We start from the raw sequence: 21,936 nt of genomic DNA on the forward strand, positions 1-21,936 counted from the left end.
TCGCGCACGTACGGAATAGAGCGAGGTGAGGAGCAAGAGGTGGGGGAAGTCTTTGCTGTTGTTACCCAGAGGATCGGGGCAGCGCGCGGCACTTCAGGTAATGGGAGGCTGTAACCAACGGAGAAGGCCACCCTGGCCACCTAGGAGTATCCGGACTACTGTGTACACAGTACTGTGAATAAATTGGGGATGGGGTTGGCACTTTTCTTCTGTTTTCCATCGCCATCGATGCTCACAGGGCCTCGGAATCTCCCCACACACACCTTTTTGGGAGAGGCAAACATACCTCAATGTAGTCAGCGTCGATGATGCCTTGATGCTGAGATACTACACACCTCGCAGAAGATGACTTTGATCTGTCACGGGGGTCGTCCAGCGTATCGCTCAATTCGTTAGCCCTGGCACCGGCGGCAGCCTGAATCTTTGCACGATGGCGTTTACATAGTCCTGTTTCTTGTGATCGATCCTTTTGATGAATCGCTAAATATATCCACCCACTTACAAGATCTATGCGAAGAATCCTCCGATGTACCCTTATCTGCACTTGGATTGGAAGAGCACACCACTGACAATTGACGGTACCACATCTCACATACCCCATGGTGTGTGAAGAATGACCGCTGGATGAGCGCCAATTCCATCACCCGCACACCTCCCTTTCTTCCCCAGTCCGATCCGGCGCCCGTATCTGATTTGATAAAAGGACCAGTGCAACAGCGAATCGTGGGTTGTAGCACACGGCCAGCCAGATGGTAGGCTTTGATAGAAACACAATGGCTCAAAGTATCGTCCTGAGGGCATCTTACACCACGCTGCTGTAGAACACAATGTTTCTGTGTTGCACCTACAGTATTTGGTGTTTTCGTCCTGCATTCCTAGTACTGTAGATCTCTCTGTCTTCACCGCACTCTCGCATGCCGGCATTTGATTGGTGACCAGGCCAATTGCGTACCATCTCCATCTCGATACTCCTTTGACCTTGTGTCTCATGTCTGCCCTTTATTGCGACGGCGACTAAAATCTACGCCGTCTTGCAACACCGGTTTCTTGCTCGATACCCTTCTCTCGACCTTGACGATTGCACAACGAGCAATGCCGCAGTCCGTGCAGCCCCTGTTCATTCGGCCTTCGGCACACAATGCTGCAGCATACTGGTAATCGTGAGTCTCGGAAACCTTCCGCTGCCACCACACAATCACCGCAGTTCCCAAACCCTTCTTGGGATGAGCACTTGACCACATGCTAATCTGGGCAATCCAATGTTCTCAGATGCGCAATCAGCTTCGAGCGATCCTCAAACCTTTCCTCTCGACGGTCCCGGTCCCGAACAGATTTCCTTGCCTTTACCTAACGGCCGTCCTCCAGTCGTCGCTTCCGTCCATACAAGGGATGCGTCGGTGACCAGAGGGAGGCCTCAGCAATCAAGCACACAAAACTATGGCGCCACCTACGTGCCATCGTCACGCGCAGGCTCTGCGCAGCCACAGCCACAAGGAACAGACAGCGGTGGGAGTTCGAGGGGTCCTTCGGTAGATACTACTGGTCTGCAAAGACGGACATCGAACAACTATGGCCATCACCGGCAAACGTCCGTCATACATGGCCTCCAGCATTCCAGGAATCCCAGCTTCAACACTCCCTCCGGCGCAACTCCCCTTACTCCAGAGTCGTCCCTCAGTGGCCCAGGCCATGCAAGATCACAACACCAGACCCGGCGAGGGCAGTATGCTGCAGCGGAGGGGTCTTCCAATTTCACGAGCCCGGGTTCGCCCTTACAAGGCCACTCGCAGGGCCAGTCGATCGACTCTTTGTTGGACGGTCCAGTCCCGGTGCACGAGTCGGGACAGCCACAGCCCAGGCGGCGCAAAGAGCATTCGCGAACTCGGCGAGGCCATGCATATCAATCCTCTAGTGTCCACCAGAACGAACCACGTACACCCGGGGAATATGCGCTCCATCACCTCTTTCATGCTTTTGTGCTACGAGCCGATCAGAGAATCAATCATTGTCTGTCATTGCTTGAGACTGTGAACACACCGGTTGAGTTGGCTTGTGGACCTGGCGTCGATCCAGGCTTTGATCAATTAATATCGTCACTGGGCCATATCTCCCGGCAGGGACCGAAACCCCTGGTGGACAGTTTGATGTTATGGCGCAAAGGCAAAGGTGACGCCGCCGCCAATTTGAAAAAGCAGGTCTATCAACAGAGACTTCAACAAGGACTGACGACGAACACTCTCCCAATTTCGCTACCTAGACGGCACACAGAACCGTTGCAGGTCCCAGGAGAGCCTGGCTTGTCAACAGTCGGCACGGACAGTCCACTCTCGTCAGAGGACACGCTTACGCAGGAGTATATTCTAGCCGACCGAAGAGCCACGATTTCCGTCTACATACTGTGTCGCGTCTTGATCGCAATTTTCGAGCAGAGTAACCTGGCGGCAATCACACAAGATCTTGCCAATAAACTCGAAGATATAGTATTCACGCAGATTAGGGAAGTTGAACCCAACCAGATCTTATCCTCAAGCATTCGCCTCGCCAATTGGAGAATCTATGGTCAGGTACTTGGTCACATGAGTCGCCTCGACTTCCTCAATGTCACTCTTCGCTTCACACAACAGCTTGACACATGGCAGCAAGAATTTGCAAAGACACCTGGGACTGCAGCCGCAAGAGACATAGAATCCCGGCTCGAGTTATTGTTGCTGAGCATGCGCCATCTCCATATAGCCGCGAGGCGGGAGGCCGTGCAACCAGTCGTTGACTTCTTGAGAACTCTGGCCGGACTGTTCTCTGATGCTCACGGCCCTCGAGTGAAGCAGGCGTACTGTCAGCTTTTCGAGCGTTTGTTGACTGCTGTCGCAAGCAGCCCCGAATGCTTCCAGACCAACTCGAAATGGAGAGATCTCATCGATGCAATAAACGCCCGTCTATCAAACATGATGGTCAAAGTACGTCACTGGTATACAGGCTTTCCTGTCTCGATACTGCTGCTCTGTATTTCTCCACTAGAAACTTTCTCCACGCAGTGGGGATCACTGTTGTCGGGTATGCCAATGAAATTGAAGGACAAGGCTTCACGCGGTCTTGCTCTGCAGGCCATATGTCAATTGACCTGGACATACTTTATGCGCGTACCTGAACCCGCGGCAACCAGAGTCCGGCGCATAGAGGAGGTATTGAAACTTGCTCTTCCGCAAGGAAAGAAAACACATGTCAGCTCAGAGCAGTCTGTTTCGACACCACTTGTGCATCTCATGAGAATCATTGGCTTTGCTGCACAAGATATCTGTTTCAAGTCAATCATCTTCCCTCTGGTACACTATGACAAATTCCAATCGAGTCGGTCGCTCAAGATTGAGGACATGGAACCTGAAAGAATGGTCGTTGGGATACGAGCCTTCCTTGCCGTCATAGCTGACCTCGAGAGAGATGATGATCGGCCTCCTCCGTTTCCATCTTTCAACATCCAACCGCCAACAGGTGAGGGTCTTCCGGGATCTCCGTTGAGCATGAGAAACAACGTAGGCCTGGACTCGCCAACGCGGACGACATTCGAAGAAGAAACCCTTTCCTCTTTACCAGTGGACACCAGTAAGCTTGATGATAATGCGAGACAATACTATCTACAGTTTTGCCAGATCCTGGGAAAGATCACCATTTTGTGTGACAACACTTTTGGTGGTCAGGCGGCACTGAACGAAAAATTCTCTACACCTACAACGACCCTGACGCCAAAGACGCCGTTGGTGGATGCTTTCACCATCAAGCGCGAACAGGAGGGACCTGGGCCAGATCAGAGGCATATGTATTACGAACTGCTTCATGTGGCCATACAGGCTCTCCCGCGTTGCTTCACGGATCATATTCCCTTGAGCCCCTTGATCAATCTTTTGTGTACAGGGTCTGCTCACGTTCAAGCAAACATTGCAGCTTCAGCCACCCAGTCTCTCAAAGCCATTGCCCGACAAGGCCATGCTCAGGCCGTTGCCATTGCTTTTCCACGGTTTATCTTCCATTATGATACGCAATACTCGACAATGTCAGATGAAGGTCGTCTCGGACCAGCACATATCGAGTCCACTCTCACATTGTATCTGGATCTCCTCCAGATATGGACGGAACAATTGAAGCAAAAGACGGTGGCCAAAACTGCTGAAGCAAGAGGCGCCAATTCCTCGCGTGCGCTGCAAATGGAGCTCACGAACGTCATTCCCCATGTGGATGAAATTGAAGCCTACGGTCTCTTTTTCCTTTGCTCTCAATCCCGCCGAGTACGAGCGTTTGCGATCAAGGTTCTCCGGCTGGTCCTTCAGTTTGACAAAGTTCTTGGCCAGGACGTGCCATCAAGGATCATCAGACTTCTAGAATTACAATCGTCCAAAATTCTCGATTTGCAAGAAGAGGGTCTGAACGTTGCCGAAAGAAGTCGTTTGCAGAAAGATAAAAGTGCCAGCCCAGATTCGAGCACATTGATCGAGATCTGTAGCTCTGAGGTTTCTTATGATTCAACACTGTGGTTAAAAGCATTTCCCAACCTCATTCGGGCGGTTTTTGACGCTTGCCCGAACGCCATCGCTCTCTGTCGGGGCACTGTGACCGACAGACTCGTGTTGATGCAACGTGATATAGAGAGTTTCTCGGACACTGGAGCAGGAAATCCTGCCGCGTACGAATATCGCATGCAGGGTCGCAGTTCTGCAACCTCGGCAGAGGTTCTCTTCGAACAGTGGAAGCTCTATCTAATCATGGCGTGTGTCACCCTCAGTTCTCCAGGTGCACAATCTCAAAGTCAGCTGGCTGATGCTGCGCATGCTCGAAAGACATCAAAGGGCGCTACCGCAACTCAAGACAAGCTGAGCTCCGCTCGAGCATTGTTCTCTGCAATTATCCCGATGCTAGGGGCCTCACCGGAGGCCATTCGAGATGCTGTGGTGTCGGCGCTAGGGTCAATAAATCGCAAGCTTTGTCGTACTCTTCTTGAGTCCCTTCAGTATGCTGTCATCAAATGCAACGACGAGGCAAAAGCAAGGATCAACCATCAAAGAACCCCCAGCAGCCCACAACGATCTCAACAAACGGAAAGGTTGCGCACAGAAGTCACACATGTTTACAAACTCACGGCAGCCTTCCTGAGGTACGAGGATATCTACACGGACGAATGGATATTGCAGAACTTGGTCAACTATAACCGAGATCTACGCATCTTCCTGAGTGACACGGATGTGCAGAATGACTGGCGTTTTCAGAAGCTGAGATATCACTACTGTGGCTTGATTGAGGAAATCTTCGAGGGCGTCAACAGATCTAAAACCCCAACTCGCTGGATGCCTTTTGAAGCACGGAAATCAGCGTTCGCCTTGATGGAAGACTGGTGTGGCTATTCCGCTGAACAGAACCTCTTCGACCCAAATCACAATCATGGGAGAGACTATCAAGACCGTCTCAACGCCAACGCCGCTGCTGAAAAGGAAAGAAACAATCTGAAGGTGGCCGCGTTGAGCGCAATGGCGACTTTGTGCGCGGGACCCATCAGCATCGTGACCGATAGTCATGCTCTCCTCTCTTTCAATGTGCAACGGATGCTATCATGGGTCGATGGCATCTTTTCAACGAACAATCACAAAATGCACACCATTGGTCGAAGGGCGCTGAGATTGTTATTGGTGAACAATCCGGAGCATCTTGTGCTTGCCGAGCATGCGATCGAACAGTGCTATCGGACCGAGTCCTCTTCAATGGCCCTGGAGAGCTACTTCGGCGTCGTGTCTGACCTGTTGATTCAACAAACCGATTACCCCTTACCGTTCTGGAAAATCCTGAGTATCATCGTGCTGACCTTGGGAAACGAAAACCGCGAGATCAGGATGAAGTCGGCTCATCTTATTCGCACATTGGATGATAGACAGCAGAAGAGCTCAAATCTTCAAGATTTTGATATCAGCATATCTGACAAGACTCGAGCGGTCTACAAGTTGGCCCAATTCGAATACTCAAAACGACTTTCCAAAGCAAACTCGGACATAGCTTTCTTGATCTTCTCCGAATTCTCTCTTCATTACAAGTCTGCACGGAATGACCATCAGCGCAACATGGTGGTTGCAATTCTACCGTGGGTACAGACACTCGAACTTCAGGTCGACCCTGGAACTGGCGGGCCAACGGCGATCTCGTACATGCTTCTGGCCAACATGTTCGAAATAACAATATGCTCCAGCAATGCCATGCACAATGAAGTCCAAGCATTGTGGCAAGCTCTTGCGACGGGGCCTCATGCTGGCAACGTTCAATTGATTCTCGACTTCGTTATCTATCTCTCCCTAGATCGAAGAGACCAAAACTTTGTCGAATATGCTAAGCAAATCGTGGTCTACTTGTCATCCACACTTGCAGGATCAAGAGTGCTCGAGTTCTTTTTATTGCAATTGACGCCCAAGAACATGGTCAATGACAGATCGCACGCCGAGGTTGTGCTGCCTGACACCCGAGACATGCCATACGTTGCAGATTTAGGGTCTCTCTTGCCAATGGGTAGCAAGCAAGTCGGTTTGTCGTTGGGACAAGTGTCCTTGATCTTCTTGGTGGATTTGGTGGTGTCCCCCGTGGTTCTGCCAAAGGACGAAGCCATCAAGCTAATACATACCGTGCTGATCTTATGGGACCATTACACAAGCTCGGTTCAGGAGCAGGCCCGAGAAATGTTGGTACATCTCATACACGAGTTAGTCACCACGAAGATTGACTCGCAGATTCTCATCTCAGCCAAGTCACAAATCGAAGGACTAGTTGAGGCGGTGCGTACCAATGATGTTCGTGTGAGTTGGTCATACGAAAAGAATACGAGGAAAGACGAGGATGATGGTGGCAGCAGAGTACCACCAGCAATGTCTACTTTGACCGCCGAAATTGTTGGTATCTTCGACCTTGCATTCGAAAACTTCAGCGAGGCATGGGCGAAAGAAGCTTTGCACTGGGCATCCATTTGCCCTGTACGGCATTTGGCGTGTCGGTCATTCCAAGTATATCGGTGCATTTCCGTCAGCCTGGATGCCAGGATGCTTGCGGACATGCTGGCCCGCCTTTCCAATACCATTGCCGACGAGCAAACAGACTACCAGACTTTCTCTATGGAAATATTAACCACCCTTAAAGTCGTGATTGGAGCCCTGGAATCGAAGAATCTCTTGCGATATCCGCAGCTTTTCTGGACCACTTGCGCGTGCCTCAACACAATCCATGAAAGGGAATTCTACGAAACCTTGGGAATGCTAGAAAAGTTCATCGAAAAGCTTGATCTGTCTGCTCCAGAAGTCACAGAAGCGATGCTGAAAGGGCAGCCAGCAAAATGGGAGGGACGTTTCGAGGGGGTGCAAAGCTTACTTTACAAAGGCCTCAAGTCCGCCGACAGTCTGGATAAGACACTTTCTATCCTTCACAAACTGGCCGAACTTCCAGAATGCGACTTGGTGGGGCATGAGGATCGGCTTCTCTATTGTGTCCTGGCCAACTTGCCACGATTTCTCCAAACATTCGAGCTCGAGACTGTCGACGCGGTTTCCTTCATGGCTGCAGGGCGACTCGCACAGGTTGCAGACGATGAGGGCCACGAACTTCTTTCGACCTGTCTCCAGCGCTTTGCTGATAAAGAGATGTCAACTAGTCGGGAGATGCTGTCCGCCGCCATACAAGCCCTGAAGGCGTCCTATTTCCCAACCCATGATGCTCGAAGCTTGATATTCATGATTGGTCTGCTGACGAACAAGACCCCCTGGTTTAGGGTCAAGCTCATGGACGTTTTATGTGAATTGATTCCGCTCGTCAACATGAAGAATGTAGCCATCACATCGCACGGGCCAGATCTCATTTCACCACTTCTGCGATTGTTGCAGACTGAGCATTGTACGCAAGCTCTAGAGGTCATGGACTACATTATGGAAGTGGCAGCGACGCCAATGGAAAAGCATCACATGCGTATGAGCATGACGACAGGCTCCGCAAAGGCGATTCGAAAAGAGTATGAGCGCACTCAAAGTCTCTACGGAATCCCGCTACCATCCGGATGGTCCATTCCGATGCCCGCAATCTATTCGAGTATGACGAGGAAAAACGTCCATGCAGTCTTCTATACCTGCGGAGACTCCGAGTCTCTAAAGGAGCAAGAGACTTCCACGCCTGACGTTAAATTCCAAGGAGACGATGGTTACACTGATTCGTACTTCCCACCTCAGAGCAGAGCAGACACTATCAGATCAATGGAAGTGGCTGCCGATACTAACGTCAGTGATCTCATGAATACCCTTGACAGTCTTGACGACTTTTTCGACGATGTCGATGGAGATGGTCTTCTAATCCCGACTGCTGCAAGTCATTTGGGTGTGGATAATCTGACCTTACCTCCTTTGACGGAGCAAAGCACAACTGTGTACGACGAGCAAACTGCTCCGATACTGCGTCAAAGCCTTGGGAGATCCTCATCACAAGTTGATGTGCAGGATGGCTTCACGGAAACTGGGCCACTGCCAGCCATGACGCAACGTGGTCAGCTAAGTATGTATGCTGGCCAGAATGGTGCAGCCCAAACATCCTTCTCTTCAATTGACGAACTTGGGGGTCCAGGACCATCATTACCAACTTCGACAAGAAAGCCAGTTTTGCAGACTGTAACAAGCCCACAGTCTAGGCCGGGACTGCACGCTCGCTCCATCACTTCTCCTGCCAATCAATTCCCAATGTCACAACCGACATCAAATGCATTTTATCCCATGCCTTCTGGGCTTGGGAGGTCGCAGGACGATTATGCAGACCAGTATGATGACGCCGTGCTGTCGGATGGCGAAAACAGTCCATTCCCATCTTTGAACATGACAGCGACAAGCTCGTCCAGGATTTTGTCGGGGCCCGGACCTGAGTATCAAGCCACTCCAACCTCTGCAACTGAAGGTGGAGGGTCGTTCAGTCTACAGAGTATGAGGCGTGGCATGCGCCGTCTCACTGGTGGTAAGAGTGAAAGCCAGAAGGAGAAAGAAAAAGCTAGGGATGTCACTCGTCTACGTGGACAATCAGGAGGACAAAACCTGATACCTGCAACGATTCTGAGCCCCAGAGTGCCGAAGGTGCCTCTGGAATATCTCAATGCCAGCAATCTAAGTGGCATGAGTCCTACCACCCCACCAGGTATATGAAATCAACACCTGAATTGTCTTTCCTGGAGTTGAATGGTTCACAATATTCAAGATACCCATCCAGTCTTCCTGGGGAAGTCATGGTTGCAAAACAGGCGTTTCAAAGAAATTCATCAGGGGCTGATGCTGGTACGATATCGAGGCCAATATTCAGAAGGCAAGACAAAAATCGGGATTTGTATAATAGGCTTGTGAATGTTTTTGGTGCTTGGAAGACTTCGGTCACAGTTTCTAGGAAGGTCACACAATACCACATTTCCGGAATTCGATCTGCTGTTTTCCGAAGAAATTCTATGTGATGACCCATATGTTTCTGCTGGGGAGATGTCTCACCTGCACTGACCATGTTCTGCATTCCAGACGTCTACATTCCTAACAAAAGATGCGTAGTCATACACACGACACGTCTGCGCGACCTTTGCGTCTCGTTAGAAAGACAGGTGAGTCAAGCGAGTCTGGAGATGAACAGCTCAAAATGAGGGTGATAGGGCGTCTGAGGATCGATTATCTGGCGCTGGCCATATCAAGCCTTACAGCATATGCGGCAGGTCAAATTGGTCAGGAGAGCACTACAATGGGGAATACATGGGCTAACAATGCGATAGATTCGCAGTCTTGCTACCTGACGACCACGGTTTTATACGGCAGTCCCAGCAATTGGATTACCTTTTCGGGTTCTACATCCTCGCCTTCGATTTCCAGCTCTCTGAGCGGATCGCAACAATCAAGTCCGTCGATCACATCATATGCTACGAGCACAACAGGGAATCCCTCCGCGACAACGAGCACTGCATTGTCGGCTCCGTTCATTGTCACGGTGGGTGGTGTCGGCAGCAGCAAAGCGCGAAAACGCTCGAGCGAATTCCTGACATTTGTGAGCGGATTGGCATATCTGAGCGCGAACCAGAACGATGCGGCGGTTTTCCAGATCACGCCGGATGGGCAGATGTTGAGCGGAGCGGATTATGTTGGAACAGAAGCGCATACGGGCACGTCGCATCTTAAGCAGAATGCTGGCGTCCAACCCGATGGCTACAACTGGAGTTTTGAGGGGGCAACGTTGACATTTGGAAATACGACTTTCTTCACGCTCCAGGATGGTCAGGTTGCTGTTGTGTTTGGAAATAGTTCGCTTCCTACGGGTGCGGTGCAGGTCACGATGGCTACAGAGTTCGTGGATATCACTGGCTCCAGCTTCGTGATCGAACAGACATCTACGACAAGCCTGGGTTCGACGACAAGCGTACCAGCTTTAACATCGACGAGCCTGGGACAGCACAGTCAGAGTTCGCAAGCAAGCACTGCCGGACCTTCTATTGTGATGAGCTCCAGCGTTTCAACGACAACTTCGCAGGGTTCATTGTCTCCGTCGATGACAGTCAAAACGAGCACAATTCAGTCATCCCAGACCAGCGCTTTGACGTCGACATCTGCATCGAGCGGCCTTGCGACCTCGCCCACATCAACGACCATCGAGTCCAGCGTCACGTCGAGTTCTACAGGAGCGACATCCACCACCGCAGCCTCCTCGAGTCCAGCATCTTCCAGCAGTCCAACTTCCAATCCCCCATCAAGGTCTCAGACCACTACGGCAGCTTCGTCTTCAACTACATCTAAATTGACAACCCAGCCCACGTCGAACACGCAACCAGTCTCGTCCACAGTGTCGCCAACAACGACGACGACGACGAAGACAACCACAACCACAACCACCACCACCACCACAACGACTTCGAGACTCACCACGACCAGCATCCGTACGACCACGACAACTCGCACCTCAACCTCCACGACATCCAGCCCTACCACCTCCACATACCCAGCCAAGCGCGGGCTAGCCTACAGCAACGTCACAACACTGGAGTACTACCCGCCTCCCAGCCCCTACATATCCTGGTCCTACGACTACTTCTCCCTCCCAAACAACACCGACAACGTAGGATCCTACCCCAACGAGTTCGGTTTCATCCCACTCCTCTACAACGATGCCGACAGCCTAACCAGCATTTGGGCCGCCAACGTCAACTTCAGCATCGCAAACTACGGAACCGACGCGATTTTCGGCTTCAACGAGCCCGACGCCTGCTACAACAGTAAATCAGCATGTATGCCCCTCAACGCCACGTTGGCGGGCTATCAGAACTTCATGCAACCGTTCGCAGGGCGGGTGTTGATCGGCGCTCCTGCAGTAACCAACTCCGGCGCACCAGATGGTTTGTTCTATTTGAATGAATTCATGGGCAACGCGTCAGAGATGGGCCTGAGGATCGATTTCATCAATTTGCATTGGTATGCGAGTCCGTGTAACATCGAGTACTTTATCAATTATACCACGACTGCTTATGAGATGTTTGATGGCGCTTACCCAGTTTACGTCAGTGAGTTTGGAATGGATCAGGCTTATTATGACCTGGATACTGTGGTGGCGTTCATGGAGAATGCAACGGCGTGGATGGATGGCCAGGAGTGGATTGTGAGGTATGCTTGGTTTGGGAATTATGCGGACACCCCCGTGGGGGTGAATGAGTATTTGCTTAACGCTGATGCGAGTGGGAGGGGGACTTTGGGGAATGTGTACTATTCATATAACGGGTAGACAACATGGAGGAGGCTGAGGACATGATGGGAAATGGAAACAGTATGGATTGCTTGTGGGTCCGGCTTGGTTACAGGTTTTGAGAGTGTGGTGCGCAACATGAACATTTTGAAGGGTTGCGCAAGGTAAGGCTGTGGGATTTCAGGGGCCTGATAGATTCACTTGTTGGGAACGTTGCATGACTTCTTCGAGGTAGATGTTGTCCTCGTCATCTATCTGTTATCCAGTATGCCTTGGCCTTTCACGAACTCTCATTACAATGATTCTAACAGCAGAGTACTTTGTAACATCACGCTGACCACTATCGTCGGCATACTGAGGTATCTTACACTTTGGCTTGTCATAAACTTGTAAAAACGGCCCAAGGTCAACACCGCTCAAAAACGCGATACAAGCCCTTCAGGTTCGCCACTTCGATCACTCCCTTTAGCATGCCCTTGGTAGCCACGATTCGAGATCTGAATGCAGGGAAGAGAACATGTTCCAGGGCAGATTCCAACTCTTTGCGTCTTCTTTCAGTAGCAGCCTCAAGTTCATCAGTCGGGTCATGGCTATCCTGAACCGCCGTCTCTGTGTCTTCCATGCTGGTATCGACAGAAATAGATCGAGTCTTACCCTTTGAGGCCACCAGCGGTAGCTGTTCAGGAACATAGAATGAGGCCAGTTCTCGCAACAACGTCCGAAAACATGGCTCCTCTTGCGTCCAGTCGACGAATGGACCGAGGCGCAGGAGAAAAGTCGGTAATTTCGCCATGCATGGCATATAGCCCTTGAGCAGTAACGGGATCGACTCAACAAACCCGTCTTCCGAGATCTCGACGGAGAAGTACTCGGACATCATCTGTCTGCGGCTCATCAATTGGTCATAGACCTTCTGTACGACCTGTTGTTTGTCAAGATCGGCACATGCGGAATCCGTCTCGATTTGATGTTGCGCGGCGATCTCCAGAAGTTCGCGGAGGCTGGGTGGTGGTTGTAGCTGAATACGACCAAAGTTGCCGAAATCGGTAAGACCAACTTGATAGAAGAACTCATTCGCCGTCATGCCATAGTCAACAAGATATAGTTTCACGCCGGACTGCATAGCAGCTAATCGCCTGTTACTGTCCACAATTCCAACGTAAGTCAGTGAAGCGAAGACTTCAGTCAAGCCATTATGCATGGCTTCGCGGACCTCCGCACGTAAGTTCTTGATCGAAGTCAATCGTATCTGCACTTGTTCGCGATCTGTAGTGCTATATTGGGCTCCTTCAGCTGCGGTCGACTCGTCCTGAGTGGTGGCCGTCGAAAGTGCAGGAGGAAGCATTGAAGTGATCTTTCGCATTCTGGAATCTGTTCGAACCAGGTTGTTCTCGTATGGTTTTTTGGTTGTCAATGTTCTCCTTGTGGCGCTTTCATCCATGGGCGTCTGGTCCGCGGCTGCCGTCCGGAGATGCAACGGAGTCATTGGAGTTACTCCAGGAAGCAATGTCTGCGTCTGAAACGTTCTGCTCGTGTCCAATTTTGCCAAACTCTCGCGGATATTGTTGCAGACGAGCTCGATGATCTCATCCTCATTCAGAAAGTGAACCTCGCGCTTCGTCGGATGGACATTGACATCAACCCTACTAGGATCGATATCGAGACAGACATATACGAATGGATGACCGCCTTTGGGAAGGAAAAGATGATAGGTTTGTTCGATGGCTTTTTTGACTGTTGAGGATTCGACCGATCGATTGTTGATGAACAAGAGTATCGTTGTTCGCTTGCCGCTGTAGTTTGCATTGGTGGCATACCCTGAGGCCTTGATACCCCATCGAGTATCTTCCACTCCGAACTCCATAAGTTCCTTACCCACGCCTCCATAAGCTTGCCTTATTCGGTCCACCTTCGTCGCAGCCGCCGCCACAGAAAACCCCGAAGCAGTGTCACCATGTTTTTTCACTGAAAAAGCCACTCCTTCTCGGTGGACAGCATAGCGTGTGATCACGTCTAACACTTTGGTGTACTCTTCGGATGGAGATCGAAACGCTTTCCTCCTGTTCGGTATGTTGTAGAACAGATCCTCAACGGTGATTTGCGTACCAGGCCGACCGGCGCATGGCTTCGGATCGGGACTTTGGCCAGGTTTAGCAGGAGTCAATCTGCCGTCAGCGTAGTGTGCTTGCCAGGCACAACTTGAGTTGGCGGTACGAGTAGTGACTTTAAGATGGGCAATATGGCTGATGCTTGCAAGAGCTTCGCCTCGGAATCCATAGGTGCCAATTGACATGAGATCCTCGAAATTCTTGAGCTTCGATGTGGTGAACCTCTCGCATAGGATGGGCAAATCTTCCCTCTACCTAGATCAGCGGCCCGCGGCAGAAGACATGGTTGACACTTACCTCGATTCCATGGCCATTGTCGGAAATCTGCAACAGTTTGAGGCCACCATCTTTGACAACTACATCGATAGCTGTTGAACCGGCGTCGACCGAATTCTCAAGCAACTCCTTCAGTGCGTGCATGGGAGCGACGATGATCTCGCCAGCCGCAATCTTGTTGACGACATCCTGATCCAATGCCTTGATATTGGTTAGCAATCCTGTCTCCTATCAGTGAGAGGGGATAAACATGCCTTTATTCGACGAGGAGCTTCAGGAGGCAAACCTGCTTCCGCAGCAGTTCTCTTGACACCACGAGGAGGAGCCGAGTCAATTTCCATCGATTCTGTCATCTTGTTTCCGATGGTTGTCGCAGTGCCGCAGAGCAATTGCCGACATTATCGTTCCCAATTGCAAGGACTGTTATGGGCGTGCGGTTGCCTGGAAATAAAGTCCATATAGGCGGTTCGGGCAGTGGCAACCCCGCAAAAAGAGTCATGTATCAGGCGCTATTCAGCTGCCACGAATCATACCCTGGGCGTCGTCACATGCAGCGTTTCGGTAACCTCAAAAGGCCCATTTGTGAAAGTTGCCCTGCGCTGCGATACTTTTGTCATGGTGCCCGCTTGACGCTCGATCACTTCAACCCCATTGCACAGCAAAAGGTCCTCCTTCCAAATACCCCAGTCCACAGCTCGCGCATTCGGCTTCCTGTCTCGATCCATGGAGGAGTATCGGTAGCACTCGACAGGAAGCTGTCCGACCATTTCACCATGGCAATGAATTATGTGACGTTCAACCAGGACTACAGTCACCTGGCTGTAGGTAAGTCTATCAACCTTCCATTAGTATGATCCCTAGGTTGACTCGGTGTAGGAACCTCCAAAGGTTTCCGAATCTTCACCACCGATCCATTCGCAAAATGCTTCGAATCCCGAGATGCTGGCAACATAGCCATACTCGAGATGCTTTTCTCAACTTCCCTGGTGGCTCTCATCCTCTCTCCACGAAGACTACAGATAAAGAACACAAAAGTACTAAGAATGCCGGGCACAGATTCAACGGCGGGCTAACATGACGCAGAGAGACTCGATTATATGCGAACTTACCTTCCCTACAACGGTCTTGTCTGTACGGCTCAACAGAAAGAGGCTGGTTATCGTGTTGGAGGATCAGATATATCTCTACGATATACAGACTATGAAACTACTTTACACCATCGAGACATCTCCGAATCCTACAGGCAAGTCAGGTTGGACGTTAGTCTGGTTTCCAGGATGTTAACAGCGAGGATAGCAATTTGTGCCCTTTCACCGTCGTCAGACAACTGCTACCTAGCCTATCCGCTACCACAAAAATCGTCTGCTAATTCCTTCTCACCTCCCTCGCATGCGCCTCCCCACAGCACGCATATTCCACCGACTTCCGGTGAGGTTTTGTTGTTCGATGCTGTCAAGTTAGAGGCGGTCAATGTGGTCGAGGCACATCGATCTCCGCTGTCTTGTGTAACGTTCAACAACGAAGGGACCATTCTGGCCACAGCATCCGACAAGGGAACCATTATTCGGGTCTTTTCGGTACCGGATGCACACAAGCTTTACCAGTTTCGAAGGGGGTCTATGCCGGCACGAATATACAGTATGGCCTTCAATATCACCTCAACGCTGCTTTGCGTGTCGTCCGCGACCGAGACGGTCCATATTTTCAAGCTTGGCCCTCCTACCAACCGGCCGGAAGATAGTGATGAACCTGCTTCACCTACCAAATCAACTTCTGCGTTTACCCGACGATTGAGTCAGGGAAGTGATGCAATGTACGACCAACCTGGCGATGATGAAGACGAACCCGAGTCTCCTACAGCCATGGCGACCCGGAAGCCGAATGGCACATTCATGGGTTTGTTACGAAGAACATCGCAACACGTGGGCATCAATATCGCCTCGACAGTAGGCGGATATCTTCCCAAAGGCGTGGCGGAAATGTGGGAACCCGCACGAGACTTTGCCTGGATCCGACTGCCCCGATCGAATTCAGGGACGGCACCGAGTCAACTACGCAGTGTTGTTGCCATGAGTCCCAACTCGCCTCAAGTGATGGTGGTTACGAATGAGGGCAACTTCTACGTCTTCAGTATCAACCTGGCCAAGGGTGGTGAGGGTACTCTGGTCAGGCAATATTCGTAAGTAGTGCTGAAGTCTGTAAGCTTCTGTATGCTAACGCAAGACAGGGTACTTGGTATCAATGACAAGATGGGTGGTTCTGGCGTGGACTATTGATGACCTTGTGCACTTTCCAGGTTCCAGTCCACTACAGTAATGATTTAGCGCTGGCGTTAGGGGATGCTTGAATCAGCGTCAGTCAAGCATAGCGGCCTCGTGCTGCACCATAGTTGAATGATAATATTCGCAACTCAGAGCTCTACTCGCATGACCGAACAGAAATATGTTGATACAACCTGTGCAACGCTACCTAGACCTGACGTACCCTGAACCCAATTGGAGGTAGTCCCTACTACTCTGGAGTGACAATAGAGGGTCTCCAGGATGCATCTCCATCTCGGGCGACAGTCAACCGATCCAGTAGTTGCTCGATTCGGCCATTATGCAGGGAATGACGGGCCGCTTTCCATTACAGTAGCACAACTGTTCCGCGTCATCTTCGGGATGGTGCGAGATGCCGTTCTGTATTCACTTGTCAATTCGCTCTTTTTCTCGCATGAACGACCCGGAGTGCACGTTGGCACTGGTGAGTGAGGTGATCATGGCCAAGGTGGACTGTGGATCAATTGCTCCTTAGGACACGAAACATGCTGTTCTTGGACCTCATATTGATTTGTGCATATTCTGCCATATTCTTTCCTACTGTTTCTACCTTGACTCAAAGTCAGTCAGGCTGTCGCTACTAGCGGTTGAGTGAGTGTCTGTCTTTGCAGCGCTGCAGTTCATGGCCATGCAACTCAACAACACTTCGTCTGGTGGCTGCTCGACAGCTGTCATGGAATTGCCGTCGAGGTCTCACGTCAGGCTGGAGGCCGAGCAGTCGGCTCTCATGCCTGAGAGTACATCAAAGCCATCTCGATCACCGTCAGCAACAGAGCAGCCTCCTCAACTACAGAAATGGAATTCATCTCGGGTCAACACGTTCCGCACGTTTGCCACACTCTTCTCCTTTTTCGTTCTGGGGCTCAACGATGCCGCATACGGAGCACTTATACCTTATCTGGAAGAGTGGTATAACGTCAATTACACCATCATTTCTTTAGTATTTCTCAGTCCTATAGTGGGCTACACATTTTCCGCTCTGCTCAACAACCATATACATGTCGTCTATGGGCAACGCGGAGTTGCTTGGATCATGAGCGTGTCGCATTTAGTGGGATATAGTATGTTCGGCCCTGATCCTCGATTCTGGCACTCAATTGACCTCATTCCACAGCTGCTATTTGCGTCCATCCTCCTTACCCAGTTTTAGTGGTTGTTTATATTGTCGTTGGATTCGGCAACGGCCTGGGTGATAGTGCATGGTAAGCGTCACCTCGATTTCTGGGCCAGTTTGTGCTAACTCTCTGCCCAGGAATGCATGGATTGGCGACATGGCGAATGCTAACGAAATTCTTGGTTTCCTGCATGGGTTTTACGGTCTAGGCGGTGCATTGTCTCCTCTGGTTGCCACGACGGTCGTGACGAAAAAGCATTCACCCTGGCACTGGTATGAGTTCTATTATCTCATGGTTGGCGCAGCAGCAATCGAAGTGGTGGTCCTGGTGGGGGCATTTTGGAAAGCCGATGGCCCTGCCTATCGCGCACAACGTTCTCCGGCTTCTGGGGATGAGGCTGTGGACGATGCTGAGACTGGTCTTGGTGAACCACAGCAACGGACTTTACTCAACAAGCTCAGCCCGTTCGGCAAACGCGAAAAGGGCAAGAGCGAGACTGTCGAAGCAATCAAGAACAAAACCACTATACTCACCTCGTTATTCTTACTTATTTATGTCGGCGCGGAAGTGAGCATCGGTGGGTGGATTGTGACTTTTATGCTACGAGTCAGACATGGGCCAGCCTTCGGCTCTGGAATGACCTCGACAGGATTCTGGCTGGGTGTCACGGTGGGACGATTTCTGCTGGGCTTTGTGACGGAGCGACTGTTCAAGAGCGAGAGATGGGCCGTGGCGACATATCTCGTTTGCAGCGTGGCCGCAGAACTCGTTTCCTGGCTCGTCGACAATTTCTACGTCAGTGCGGTCATGATTGGGTTCGTGGGCTTCTTCTTGGGGCCCATGTTTCCGGCGGGTGTCGTTGTTATCACCAAGTTGCTGCCCAAAAGGCTGCATGTGCCCGCGGTTGGGTTTGCAGCTGCATTTGGAGCAAGCGGTGCAACCATCTTTCCATTTGCTGTGGGAGCCATCGCCAACGCCGTGGGAGTCAAGGTATTACAACCGATCATACTAGCAATGCTGGTGTTGGCCCTGGGGGTGTGGATGGTGATTCCAAGGCTTCCAAAGCAGAGAATGGCATAAAATATCTTCACGACTACAAAGCCGCTTCCCAACACCCAAAAAGCAATTTTATGGCGAGTCAAACTCGTTTGACTTGAAGGCCAGCTGGCCCTTTCAACAATCAGCAAAAAGGAGCAGCTTTCAAGATGGTGGCTTTATGCATGATTTGACTAGACGTCGACTGACATCTAGGGGCTGATTGAAATGACTTGGCATCAAACAAGAATGTGATGGCAGGCAGTGCATTGGCTATAATTAGCAAAGGAGGCAACGTTAAAAGGGCGGTTGTAAGCACCCGCTGCAAGACATTCGGTTGAGCGGGCACATACAGCCTATCCGCCTAGCAGCCGCAGTCTGGGGGATGCTCCAACGTTGCAGCAGGCGTTGTGAACCAGAAAAATGGAAAAGTCAGAACGTCTCTAGGGGTGAAAGTGGGCGCTGAAAGAAGGAACGACAGCCGACTTGAGCTAATCGTAATGGAGAATTTCTTGGGGTTAAGGCCTATGAGACTAAGCCTCTTGTGGCGTTAAGAAAAAAAGACAGCGAACCCTGGAATTCCATCTTGAATCCTCCACCCTGTCCAAACAGACATCAAGCATTGACTTCCACCCCTTTATATCATCAGGTTGGGATTATTCAAGCATTTTGATTTCAATCATAATATCACACGAGCTTCTTGTCTTTCTTTTTGCCCATCCTATAGACCGACCATCGACTTTCGTTGTCGGGGTATACCGTGTTAAGAGCATCAATTAAGCCCCCTTCGCGTCCGGAACGCGTATCGAATCCGGACACCTTTCTTCAATGTCGGATTAGATTGAAGTCCCCAACACCAACTCCATCATCAAAAAGCGACCTCGTTGCGTTGAGAATCCTCAACTTCAGCCCGCAAGGGTATTCCTGAATTATGTTTACTCCTAGGCAGGGTCCCATGAAGGAAGGCCGCTCTTTTCCAGGCCTACCGCATAGTGGACCGTCGCGGAGGACCATCAAGAATCGCCAAGGAGTTCTGATCATCCTAGTCCTCCTATGCATACCTTTGGTATACTTTCTCACATCAACCGGCTCGACTTCGTCAAGTCAGACAACCACCAGGACGCCGGCCGACAAATTACGCGAACTCGCAACAGATCCTGAGGTGGTGCTTCGACCCAATCCAGGTGCTGTTCCAAGGCAAGAAAATGTTATTCCGGCAAACCCGGCTGAGCCCCTTGCCCCGGCTGAACAACCACGATTCGAAGCTCCTCCACCTGTCGAGGAAGTCGTCCCAGAGCGCGCCCAGGCCCCTGTCGCGCCGGTCGCCAAACCAAAGTCGCCGCCGGTGTCCCACGCAGACGACGAGGAACCGGTGCCTGTGGAGGATGACGACGAGATTCCTGCTACATCAAGGACGAAATCTCAAAAGGGACTTGCCGACCAGGAGCCAGACACAGAAGGCGACTCTTTCTCGGAAAGGCCAAAATTCGAAAAAGCCCTCACTCGGGTGATCAGTCTTCTGCCCGGAGAGATGGAAGGGCGAGACTTGCTACGTCCCGTCGAAGGCACAGGCAAGGAGAAACTGCGGGAGATGGGTCTACGCGTCCGCGAATACAAGAAGTTCTTCAAGGCCTGGGAGGATCTGCACATTGCGTTCGATGAAGAAGGCGGCAGCTATGTTCGCGACGACGTAATTCAATACCTGCGTCATCATAAACACGAGCCCTCGGATTCTGAGGACTACGCCGACTCCAGTTTTGCACAGACCGTGCATTCCTACGAAGCGTACCGTTCTTTCTTGGTCAAATTCGGTCATCTGCTCTTCCCTTGGACAGCACCATATATGCCCGACCACATGACTCTACATTCACATTTCAAGAAGGGAGGCCGCGGTATGGTGCTCACAGCGGGCGACGACCAAGCACCATATCTTCTGACCACCATCCCAATCTTCCGAAAGCTCGGCTGCAATCTGCCTATTGAGGTCATGTATCTAGGTGACTCGGATTTGAGTGAAGATTATCGTGCCGATTTGGAGTCTCTTGACGGTGTCATTACCCGAGATATTGCGCAAATGGTCAATGATGAAGGCTGGAAATTGGCTGGTTGGGCTGCTAAACCTTTCGCGATCCTGCATTCAAGCTTTCGGGAAGTCATCTTCATCGACGCTGACAGTCTGTTCATGAAAAACCCGGAGGTCTTGTTCGAGGACCCATCCTACCAAAAGACTGGTGCTCTCTTCTTCCGCGACAGACTTATCATGCCCGAGTCGAAGAAACGATGGCTCCAGCAAATTCTACCTAAGCCGATTTCGAGACAAGTCAAGCAGAGTCGTTTCTGGACCGGCGATTCCGGGCATATGCAAGAATCTGGTGTGGTCGTGGTTGACAAGTGGCGACATTTCATCGCTCTACTGCTCGTCACGAGAATGAACGGTCCTGACAGAGATGGCAACAAAGATGAAGGCAGGGTTGGTGTGTATGATATGGTTTATGGTCAGTCTGCCCTCTATTTCAAATGTTGTTCGATTGCTAACTCTATCTAGGTGACAAAGAAACCTTCTGGATCGGCTGGGAACTTGTTGGTGACCAAGATTATTCCTTCCATCCAGGTGATGCAGGTATCATGGGTAGAATTGCAGATAAGGAGAAACCAGAGAAGAAAGAACCGAAGAAAGAGAAGAAGATGGTTAAAGAGATGCGACCGAAGGTGGACGACCAGGGACAACCTCTTATGGATGACGAGGGAAAGCCTGTCGAGGAAGAAGTCGAATTCGAAATGGAAGTCACCATTGAAGAGCCGGATGAGCCTGAAGAGCCAAAGGAACCCGAAAGCTACACGATCTGCGCTCCGCAATTGTTGCATCTCGATCTGGATGGCAAGCCGTTGTGGTTTAACGGCTGGCTTCAGGATAACAAGTTTGCCGACAAAAAGAGGCGGAAGTTTGGCAAGTTCGAGCATTATCTGATTGAGCCGCGTGACATTCGCGAGCCTGGGGCCTGGCAACTTGAGGAGAGCAACATGTGTTGTCTTACTACGGACGCCGATCTGAAGCAGGATTTCTCGAAGGATGAGAGAGATTTGTTGGACTCCATGATTAAACAGGCAAGGGATGTTGGCATGTCGGGTTGATCTACAAAATTGTACATGAAAGGAAAACTACCAGGTATGTTTGGGACAGGGAGCGTTTGGGTAAAGGACATTTGCATCTGGGAGGTGTAGTTCACGACCATGTTTTTTTCTGTTGGATCATAAGTATGGCACAAGTATGGAAAAAGACTTTATATCCATACTAGAAATCGGAAGTTTATAGACATTCTATGGCCTTGGATTTCTCTC

General features: G+C 50.8%; 6 protein-coding genes across 6 annotated transcripts; 5 read left to right on the forward strand and 1 right to left on the reverse strand.

Moving 5' to 3' along the window:
- Window positions 1–1,138: 1,138 nt before the first annotated feature.
- EDD37DRAFT_631222 (cell morphogenesis N-terminal-domain-containing protein) lies at window positions 1,139–9,185 on the forward strand (the record flags this gene model as incomplete). The annotated part of the gene is made up of 2 exons (XM_062816642.1): window positions 1,139–1,160; window positions 1,270–9,185. 2 exons carry the CDS (start codon window positions 1,139–1,141, stop codon window positions 9,183–9,185), a joined length of 7,938 nt encoding a protein of 2,645 aa, XP_062670398.1.
- Window positions 9,186–9,376: 191 nt separating this feature from the next.
- Window positions 9,377–11,965, forward strand: EDD37DRAFT_415853 (glycosyl hydrolase catalytic core-domain-containing protein). The gene is made up of 2 exons (XM_062812511.1): window positions 9,377–9,625; window positions 9,791–11,965. Exons 1-2 carry the CDS (start codon window positions 9,568–9,570, stop codon window positions 11,779–11,781), a joined length of 2,049 nt encoding a protein of 682 aa, XP_062670399.1. The 5' UTR covers window positions 9,377–9,567; the 3' UTR covers window positions 11,782–11,965.
- EDD37DRAFT_416014 (DNA mismatch repair protein MLH1) lies at window positions 11,965–14,950 on the reverse strand. The gene is made up of 3 exons (XM_062812512.1): window positions 14,381–14,950; window positions 14,148–14,327; window positions 11,965–14,101 (listed from the first exon to the last, which is right to left on the reverse strand). The coding sequence occupies exons 1-3, from the start codon at window positions 14,477–14,479 to the stop codon at window positions 12,149–12,151; spliced, it is 2,232 nt and encodes a 743-aa protein (XP_062670400.1). The 5' UTR covers window positions 14,480–14,950; the 3' UTR covers window positions 11,965–12,148.
- On the forward strand, window positions 14,728–16,626 carry EDD37DRAFT_631226 (autophagy-like protein 18). The gene is made up of 5 exons (XM_062816643.1): window positions 14,728–14,951; window positions 15,003–15,160; window positions 15,210–15,369; window positions 15,423–16,305; window positions 16,354–16,626. Exons 1-5 carry the CDS (start codon window positions 14,900–14,902, stop codon window positions 16,400–16,402), a joined length of 1,302 nt encoding a protein of 433 aa, XP_062670401.1. The 5' UTR covers window positions 14,728–14,899; the 3' UTR covers window positions 16,403–16,626.
- A 348-nt stretch (window positions 16,627–16,974) lies between these two features.
- On the forward strand, window positions 16,975–19,111 carry EDD37DRAFT_416077 (major facilitator superfamily domain-containing protein). Its single transcript, XM_062812513.1, has 3 exons — window positions 16,975–17,508; window positions 17,562–17,649; window positions 17,700–19,111. Exons 1-3 carry the CDS (start codon window positions 17,070–17,072, stop codon window positions 18,640–18,642), a joined length of 1,470 nt encoding a protein of 489 aa, XP_062670402.1. The 5' UTR covers window positions 16,975–17,069; the 3' UTR covers window positions 18,643–19,111.
- A 91-nt stretch (window positions 19,112–19,202) lies between these two features.
- On the forward strand, window positions 19,203–21,932 carry EDD37DRAFT_631246 (mannosyltransferase putative-domain-containing protein). The gene is made up of 2 exons (XM_062816644.1): window positions 19,203–21,092; window positions 21,143–21,932. The coding sequence occupies exons 1-2, from the start codon at window positions 19,529–19,531 to the stop codon at window positions 21,727–21,729; spliced, it is 2,151 nt and encodes a 716-aa protein (XP_062670403.1). The 5' UTR covers window positions 19,203–19,528; the 3' UTR covers window positions 21,730–21,932.
- The last annotated feature ends 4 nt before the right edge of the window (window positions 21,933–21,936 follow it).

Source organism: Exophiala viscosa, assembly GCF_022695815.1.
Source record: "Exophiala viscosa unplaced genomic scaffold EDD37scaffold_5, whole genome shotgun sequence".
NCBI lineage: Eukaryota > Fungi > Ascomycota > Eurotiomycetes > Chaetothyriales > Herpotrichiellaceae > Exophiala > Exophiala viscosa.

What these genes read in the sequence shown, in the direction of transcription:
- EDD37DRAFT_416014 (XM_062812512.1), bottom strand. Translation starts at nt 14,479, where the DNA reads ATGACAGAATCGATGGAAATTGACTCGGCTCCTCCTCGTGGTGTCAAG. An exon ending in AAGCTCCTCGTCGAATAAAG is followed by an intron (nt 14,328 to 14,380) that starts GCATGTTTATCC and finishes ACCAATATCAAG; the next exon opens with GCATTGGATCAGGATGTCGT. An exon ending in ACAATGGCCATGGAATCGAG is followed by an intron (nt 14,102 to 14,147) that starts GTAAGTGTCAAC and finishes TGATCTAGGTAG; the next exon opens with AGGGAAGATTTGCCCATCCT.
- EDD37DRAFT_631226 (XM_062816643.1), top strand. Translation starts at nt 14,900, where the DNA reads ATGGCAATGAATTATGTGACGTTCAACCAGGACTACAGTCACCTGGCT. An exon ending in CTACAGTCACCTGGCTGTAG is followed by an intron (nt 14,952 to 15,002) that starts GTAAGTCTATCA and finishes GACTCGGTGTAG; the next exon opens with GAACCTCCAAAGGTTTCCGA. An exon ending in TACAGATAAAGAACACAAAA is followed by an intron (nt 15,161 to 15,209) that starts GTACTAAGAATG and finishes AACATGACGCAG; the next exon opens with AGAGACTCGATTATATGCGA.
- EDD37DRAFT_416077 (XM_062812513.1), top strand. Translation starts at nt 17,070, where the DNA reads ATGGCCATGCAACTCAACAACACTTCGTCTGGTGGCTGCTCGACAGCT. An exon ending in GTCGCATTTAGTGGGATATA is followed by an intron (nt 17,509 to 17,561) that starts GTATGTTCGGCC and finishes CTCATTCCACAG; the next exon opens with CTGCTATTTGCGTCCATCCT. An exon ending in GGCCTGGGTGATAGTGCATG is followed by an intron (nt 17,650 to 17,699) that starts GTAAGCGTCACC and finishes CTCTCTGCCCAG; the next exon opens with GAATGCATGGATTGGCGACA.
- EDD37DRAFT_631246 (XM_062816644.1), top strand. Translation starts at nt 19,529, where the DNA reads ATGTTTACTCCTAGGCAGGGTCCCATGAAGGAAGGCCGCTCTTTTCCA. An exon ending in TGTGTATGATATGGTTTATG is followed by an intron (nt 21,093 to 21,142) that starts GTCAGTCTGCCC and finishes AACTCTATCTAG; the next exon opens with GTGACAAAGAAACCTTCTGG.
- EDD37DRAFT_415853 (XM_062812511.1), top strand. Translation starts at nt 9,568, where the DNA reads ATGCGTAGTCATACACACGACACGTCTGCGCGACCTTTGCGTCTCGTT. An exon ending in GCGTCTCGTTAGAAAGACAG is followed by an intron (nt 9,626 to 9,790) that starts GTGAGTCAAGCG and finishes ACAATGCGATAG; the next exon opens with ATTCGCAGTCTTGCTACCTG.